At 39.2% G+C, this 8,328-nt stretch overlaps 1 protein-coding gene across 1 annotated transcript; it reads left to right on the top strand.

The window, feature by feature from the left end:
* Positions 1-6,470: 6,470 nt before the first annotated feature.
* On the top strand, positions 6,471-6,857 carry LOC130712436 (uncharacterized). The gene has a single exon (XM_057562272.1). It carries the CDS (start codon positions 6,471-6,473, stop codon positions 6,855-6,857), a length of 387 nt encoding a protein of 128 aa, XP_057418255.1.
* Positions 6,858-8,328: the final 1,471 nt, after the last annotated feature.

Here is an 8,328-nt window from a genome sequence, read left to right as displayed (position 1 = left end):
TATAGACTTCAGCAGCGGTAGCATGGGCTTTAGGGTTAGCACGGGCTGAAGAAACAGATTCCAATAACAGCAATTTGAAAACGCAATCTTGATAGATTCGGTTTCTTATTGCACAAGAAAAGATAGAAATCAATCTTTTAACAAAGATTGTTTCAACAAATAACAACCCAACAACTAAAACCCTTCTGAGATAGTTACTTGCTCCTCAAGTAACTCAAAACATATCTTCAACAAATCTTCAGAAGGCCCATAACAGAAACACAAGCTGAGGACAGATGTCCTAGCCTCACGAGGTCAGATGCTACGACATCTGCTTCGACAATCAGTTGTTTTGACAAAATGCAAGGCAACATGTTCCAACAATTTGAGTCCCAGAATTAGGTGATATTAGGTCTTAAAGCTAACTGTCCGGAACAGGAAAAACAGCAGGTGTGATAGTTACTAAACACGACCCCCAGATCACATTACTAAACCAAAAATTATGATTTTTATATGTCTGGAAAGATATTTCGAAAATCTACAACTTTCATGTTCACTTTTTCATTTGATGACCATAAAAAGGTAAAAAGGGGCTCTGAAGTCCGCTGTCCAGTACAGGAAACTGGCAGCGAAACTCCCATGCCTCTATGGTTTTCAAAAATAATTTTCCTTCCTTCCCCTTTGATCATGGCAATCTTGGTACAGCCCCAACAACCCAAATATCCACTCAAAATTTCAGAACCAAACATTTAGCAAGGATCATGTTAAAACAAGTGCAAAATAGCACAAAACTTAACAAATACCATGGCAACTCGCATAAAAACATAGATTCAGATCATAAACAACGTTTGAGGATCATATTCATGGCTTTTCAAGAGAAAAATTCCAGCATGCAAGCATGTACAGGAAATCATGCAAAAACAGTCCAAAACTCAAGTTGTTTCTCATGGCAATTCATGACATATTCCCTAAAGAACCTACCCATTCCTAGAACCATCCCTTACCTCGGGTTTTGAATGAATTTAGATGAAAAGAAGCAGGATTTTGATGGAGAGAAGTGAAGAATAGAAAGAGCTTCCTCTGCTATCCAAAATTCTCCTTCCTCCACGTGCTTCCTCTCCTTCTCGCGTTTCCTCTCCTTCCTTGCGGTTTTTCTCTCTTTCTCGTGTCTCCTCCTCCTTGGTGGGCGGTGGCTGCTGGTGGTGCAAGGGTGACGAGTGGAGGCCTCTTAGGAGCAAGGGGAAGGGTGCTGGTTTGCTTGTAAGAAAATAAGGATTTCACTCTAATCCTTGCCTATAGGTGGCGGCCAGGGCTTGTGTGGGCTAGGGTTCTGGTTTCAGATCTGATACAGCCCAAGAAAAGAGTATTAATGGCTCATTAAAGCTCATAATTCAGAGTAAAAACCAGCTGCAGCCCCCTTCCTTTTCCATGGGCAGCCGGCGGCTCACCAAGCCTTAGGGTTTTCAAAACCCTTGCTTCTTTCCTTGGATCAGCCTTCCTTGGCCCATAATGCTCCATTCAGCCTAAGAACCTTCTGATTATGAGTTTAATCCACCACTTAACCCAAATTAAAAAGGTTTAAGCCCAAAACACAAACCCAACTTTTAATAAAATTTCGTAGGTACTGTACAGCCCGACCTTTGCTCATTAAAACAGGGATATCTGGAGCTACAGATATCGGATTTACCCGAAACCACATCGAGAATTTTCTTAACTTAAAGGGCTACAACTCTCATGAAGGAAGTTTTCCCAAATGAAGTCGTTAAGACCCTCTAAAAATTCGCACAAGTTGACAGTTCTAATCTGCCAGTTATCAAACATTAGCTAAAACTTCAATTTTATTCAAACTTCCATAAAATTGTTCCAAATTGAACTTAGGGCCTTACAATAGTTTTCAGCCTAAAGGTTGAAGCTTAACACAAAAAACTCCAAAAATGGGTATTTTAGGCTAAAATTGATTCCGGCGGAATTCCGGCGACATAACGGAAAATCTAATCCGGCAGAAGTGATCTTGGGCACATATAGAAGAGGTTTAGAATCAGAAATGAAAGATTCAGGATAGTTTTGCAAAAACCCATAAACTATCCACTCAGAAAACTCTACAGAAAAGCTATGGAAAAAGCGATCGGAGGTAAGGATTAGCGACTATACCTCGAAACCTTGAAGCAGCAACTGATTAATCAACGATCAAGCAAGGATTGAACAAAATCTTCTTCTCCTCCTCTCCTCTCAAACTCGCGGCCTCCTTGGATGAAATGGGTAAGATATTTGTTTTTTTTTCATTTCTTGGCTATATATAGAGGTTGGCAAAACGCGGTAAAATGAAAGTTTCGCGAATCTGATTTTTCCGGCGTCATTCTCCGTGAATTCTAAGATAGGTTTTGGCGAAAGAATTCCAAAACTAAAATGAGGTCTCTTTGTATTTTTGGCAACTAAAGCATAGTCGGTATAAAACTATTTTACCCGATAAGTTGCTTTTTGCATCGAATGTCGGAATAGAAAACTTTCTTCGGAAGAAAGATTGAAATCATCAAGAGAAATGGGTGTACGCGTGTAGAATATTCATTTGAAGCTCTGAATAGATAAAGTCTTCATTGTCGAGAAATTCTAGGGTTTTGAAATACCAGGGATTCGGTTTCGGCAAACTTCCGATGATTGGAATCGGACGTTCGTAGATCCTAGAGTTTCGCCTCGAAACGATTGTGATATATGGAAAAAGAGAAGTTCTAACATTTCTCTGAAGATTTTTGGAATTAACTTCCGTCGTGCCTAAAAGTGAAAATTAGCTATATACTAGGGTTTCTGACCTAGGTTTAAGCGTAAAACGATCGTGCTATAACTTTTATCGATCATGATGTAATCCTTTGACTTTTCCTGAACTTTCTCCTTCATAAATTTATTTCATTTGGTAAACTCTAGTTCAGTTTTCCCTTCACAATACATCAACCCTAATCGTAAATGGAAATCTCTTCCACTGATCCTAAGCTTAAAATCTTGGGTCTTACAACAGGTGTTTTGATTTATGTTTCTGGAGAATAAGTGTGACACCCTCTGTGTTATGCATTTTACTCTGATTTATGATATATTATTATGCGGGGTTTAGAGGGTGTTACAAAATGCAATAGAGAACATGACTTTATAAAGGGCTCATTGTTAATGCAAAGTTCGTAATTCGTAAATATGTCAAAGGAATTAATTAATGTGCCAACTAGGAATTGTGGAAAAAAGGGAAAACTGTGAAAGAAAGGAGTAATCAATTTTTTATTTATTTACAATATTTGTTAACATTATATAAAAATCATTATTGTTTGGTTTTAAATATAGAGTTATTAATAACTAATTAAAGTCAATTTTAATTATTATTATTTAAAATATTTTCTCAAGTTGGGATAAAATATGAAAAACTGAAAATGTTTATAATTGGTAATTAATATAATAACTAATAAAAAAGTCATTAATAACCAATTAATATTATTTTTAATGTGAAGGTCTAGTCAATTTCACTTTTCCTTATTTTTTTCTCAAATTCTCATTCGTAATGAGAAATAGAAAAGTTGTACAATTATAAATTTTTAAAATAGCTAACATTTTTTTTATTTGAGACATGTGTTCTCTTTTGGAGGCAATTTTCTTCGAGCCGGGAACATCCACATCATGATGGGGCCTCTCCCATCGGAGATTAAAATAGCTAATATAAAAAAGGTTATTATTAACTGAATAATATTTTTACTAGTGTGAATGTCAAGTCAATTTTACTGTTACTTATTATTATCATTATTATTTTTAATTTATTTTCACAAGTTGTCATGAATAATGAGAAATTCATCAAAAGTTTTACAATTTTTGTTTAATATAATGAATAATATCAAAAATTTAATAATATCAAACTAATATTGTTATTAATGTGAAGGACAAGTCAATTTTACTTCTACTTATTAATTATTATTATATCATCACTTTTTAAAATTGTTTTCTTAAGTTGTCATTAATAATTAAAAATTAAATAATAATAATAATAATAATTATTAAAATGAGAAACTTGATTTTTTAACAACCTTTATATAGTGATTAATATAAAATTTTATTAGTAGCTAATTAATATTATTATTAATGTATATGTCAAGTCAATTATAATTATATAATATATAAAAATTATATATATATATATATATATATATATTTTTTTTTTGATGATTGATTGATTTTAGCAGGTACCTGAATAAATTATGACTTAAAAATATCTATTCAAATTTTAACTTTATTATTTAATGCAAAGATCAAGAAACTATAAGTTCATAGGCGGTATGTATTTTTCACTATTAGTATATACCACTAAGAGAATGGAGTGCGAATTTCAAGGAGTACTGGCGATGAAAATCCACTTGGACCGCCACTAGAGGTTGGTTTCCGAGAACATAATGGCGGGACTAACGAAGGGAAGTTGTCCTTTCGCAACAAGCTCATGGGAGGATAGAGAGCTCTTCCTGCTAGGAAGGTTGCAAACTTGAGAGATGAGGGCTAGATGGTTGTTAGCTATGTGAATGGAAATGATAGGCTGCCTGAGGTGTCAGTGCCGAAGGTGGTCTTGAAGGAGTTGTGTGCGCCTTGGGAAGAGGCTCCAGTGGTCTCTCTTCTTGCGAAGAAGCTAGGATATAGATGCATGATACTACGGCTAGTGAGTTTTTGGAAGCTGTCGAAAGAGTTTAAATTGAGGGATATGGACAATGGTTTCTTTATGGGGAATTTTGACAACCAAGCTGACATAACGAAAGTCATGGAGAGGGGGCCGAGGATGTTATTTGACCACTATCTCACGGTGTCAACATGAAGTGCAGATTTTATTTCTCCGGAAGCTAAAGTTATGAAGACTCTAGCATGGATTAGGTTCCCTGGTCTGAACATGGTATTTTATGTTGAGGGATTTCTCATGGGGCTTGCATCGGTGATTGGCGCACAAGTTAGGGTGGACACGAATACGTTGAGAGGGGACGTTTTGCCTTGGTTTGCGTGGAGCTAGACTTTTCTAAGCCAGTCATTTGCAAAGTGAGGGTGCAAGGGTTTTGGCATAAGGTGGAGCATGAAGGGCTCCACATCATATGCTCAAACTGTGGATGTTATGCACATATGGGGAGACAGTGCACCCTTCCTCCGAGACCTCCAAAGAAAGTGGTGATCCAAGCTCAGGCCAAGTCGAACAACATGGAAGTTCCGGCCACGGACAATCCTAGTTTGTCTGGTACTCCAGCGACAATCAATGCCCAAAATTCAATTTTAGAAGTCGGTGAGAGTTAGGAGAAACAAGTGGAAGTGGTTATGGACCCATGCATGATAGGTGGGGAAAGTAATTACTAGGAAAAGGGAATCAAAAAAGCCAAGGAGAGTGCGGTTATGGAAAAAGCTATAATTTAGGAGGAGGTGAAGATCTTTAGGGAATGGATGATGGTTATGAGAATGAGAGATAAACCAGCTAATTCAACGGGGAGGAAATCAGGGGACCATCGATCGAGGACAAATGGAAAATCAATGATTGGTAATAATGGAGAAGGAAGGTCAAAGGAGAGGAATGCATTTAATGTTGATTGGACCCAGACAAAGTTTTATAATCCATTATTTAATCCCAAATCAGCTATGGGTTCCAGTGCTGGTAAAGAAAGTGACGTTAGCAACACAAAAGAGAGGAGAGCACGTGGGGAATGGGAGAAAACAATCAACCTTTTAAAAGCTAAAGAAAAAAAGGTGGGCCTCGTGGTTGATAAACAACCAATTACAAATTCAGAGCTCAGGCTTAAGCGTATCGTGTTTGGTGCATCCCAATTAGCATAAGGTGAAGCTGAGGATGGTGTGGAAAGAAATTAAAAAACCCCCCCAAGCCAGGAAACTAAACAATGCGGGCTCAAGCAGGCTTGTGGGAATTTACATCAATGCAGGATAACTCAGCTCAAGACGCCTAGTGGGGCCTGGGGAATTTGACCCTTGTTCTTAACCAGTTTCTAATGATTGGTTTGGAGGAATTCTGCATTGTTTCGTGGAATGTGTGCAAAACAGGAAGCTTGTCATGGTGATTTTGGTAGAACTTTGCAGTCAATTTATCAGAGTGCGTCAGTTCTGGTTTTCCAAGGGTTTATCCTTGGTGTGTCTAAAGGAGGCTGAGGGGTTTAGTGGCGGGATATGAGTGTTGAAGAATGACTGCTCAGCGTTGTCTTGGCGGTTGGTAAAGCTGCAATCTCAGGCCATCACTATCGAGCTTTGGCGGGATAATGTCTCTTAGGTGTGTACAACATTTTATTCGTCACCAGATCCTTTGTGGAGGGAAGCTCTTTGGCATGAGATGTGTGACCTCATGAAGTTGATTGTCCAACCTCGGCTTTTGGTGGGGGACTTTAATGAGATTTTGTACCCGTAAGAGATTTGGGGATGGGACTTCCTTTCCAATCAAGCAGCTCGTTTCATGGCAGTTCTAGAGGCTTGCTTCCTTGTGGACTTTGGCATGAATGGAGGCCCTTTCACATGGTTCAGGAAGCAAGGTAATCTTCTCACTGTCTCGAAAAAAACTAGATCGAGCCCTAGGTGATATTGATTGGCGGGTGGAACTCCCAGACACTTGTTTGGAGAACCTGAGTCGGATTCATTCTGATCATTCTCCTTTGCTAGTGCATTGTGGAGAGAGATGTGTGGGTAGACCTTCTCGTCCCTTCCATTTCATTGCAGCTTGGGCGGATCACCCTGACTATCAGAAGGTGGTGAAGTATGCCTGGACAAGTGGTGGGGAAGATATAACCACAAAGTTGGGCAGTGTCCGTGTGGATTCTATAGCTTTTAACACTTATGTCTTTGGTGATATTTACAGGATAAAGCGTCGAGTGGAAGCTAGGATCTAAGGTGTGCAGCAGAAGTTGAATTATAAACTCTCATATGATCTTGTCCAGTTTGAAGCTCAACTGCAAATAAAGTACAAGAGTATTTTGAAATAGGAGGAGTTGTTATGGTACCAAAAGGCTCGTGATAATAGGGTTCGCTTAGGCGATCGGAATACCTCATATTTCCACACTCAAGCTGTGATTAGAGGAAAGCGAAAGAGGATACTCCGACTGAAGTTGGGAAATTGAGAGTGGTGTGATGATATGGAAGTGCTTGTGAGAGTGGTCCAACGCTTCCTTAGTAACTTGTTTGCTGCTGATCCTAGTGTCCCTGGGTCACTGTTTCCTCATGTTGTGTTCCCGCAATTGTCAAAAGTAGCAAGAGATGTCATTGGACATCAGGTGGACAAGGAAGAGGTGTGTATTGTGTTAATGTCTATGAAATATTTCACGGCTCCAGGGACGGATGAATTTCAACCTTCCTTTTATAAGAAGTACAAGGACCATGTGGGAGATGATATTTAGCAGTTAGTCCGGGATGCGGTGGATTCAGGAAAAGTAGACCCTAAGCTTATGGAGACATTGATGGTTTTGATTCCTAATTTTGATAATCCTTCTACCACTAAAGAGCTTCGTCTGATTAACTTCTGTAATGTGATGTATATGCTTATTACGAAAGTTCTTGTTAATAGGATTTGACCCTTCTTGAATTAGATGATTGGGCCTATGCAGAATAACTTCCTTCTTCAACGAGGTACCATGGATAATGCTTTCGTTGCTTAGGAGATTATTCACTACATGAGTAAGTCCTCAGCCAGACACAGGTCCCTTGCTTTCAAGATTGACCTGGAGAAAGCATATGATAGTGTTTCTTGGGGGTTTCTCTCTCGTGCAACACACATAACACCACCACCAAGCCTTCTTCTTCACCTTCAACCGTGAACAAGCCACCAAAGCCACCACCTCCACTCTCTTCAACTTCTTCTCACCTCAATCTTGAGTTTTTGTGATAGAGGTTTTGAACGATCTGAGTTGAGAAACAAGGATTTGGAGCAATCTTTGAGGAGTAACGACGGAGGAAGACACACTCAAGGAACAACATGATGAACATGAACCAACTCGTGGGGGGCGATATATGGCTGTTATGGCCCAGGCAATGACAAACCAAACAATGGAGAATGCTTAGTGGCGTGCTGACAAGGCTGAACGTGAGCTACATAAGCGTGAGAGAGAGGTGGCCCTAGACTAGAATAGGGGACTGACTGATTTCAGACGACAGGATCCACCAAAGTTCACGGGTGAGACTGACCCAGACAAAGCGGATCTCTGGATCCAGAAGATTGAGAAGATTTTCGGGGTGCTGCAGACCGCTGAAGGAGCTAGGGTGGGCCTTGCTACTGACCTAATGCTTGGAGATGATGAGTACTGGTGGAGGAGCGCCAAAGGAATCATGGAGGCCAACAATGAAGTGGTGAATTGGAACTCTTTCTGT

This window comes from Lotus japonicus, chromosome 4, assembly GCF_012489685.1.
Source record: "Lotus japonicus ecotype B-129 chromosome 4, LjGifu_v1.2".
NCBI classification, from domain to species: Eukaryota; Viridiplantae; Streptophyta; class Magnoliopsida; order Fabales; family Fabaceae; genus Lotus; species Lotus japonicus.
Note: the sequence above shows the minus strand (reverse complement) of the source record. Positions and strands in the feature narration are given on the sequence as shown.

Bases quoted from the DNA above. Each gene is read 5' to 3' on its own strand.
- LOC130712436 (XM_057562272.1), top strand. From the start codon at position 6,471: ATGGAGGCCCTTTCACATGGTTCAGGAAGCAAGGTAATCTTCTCACTG.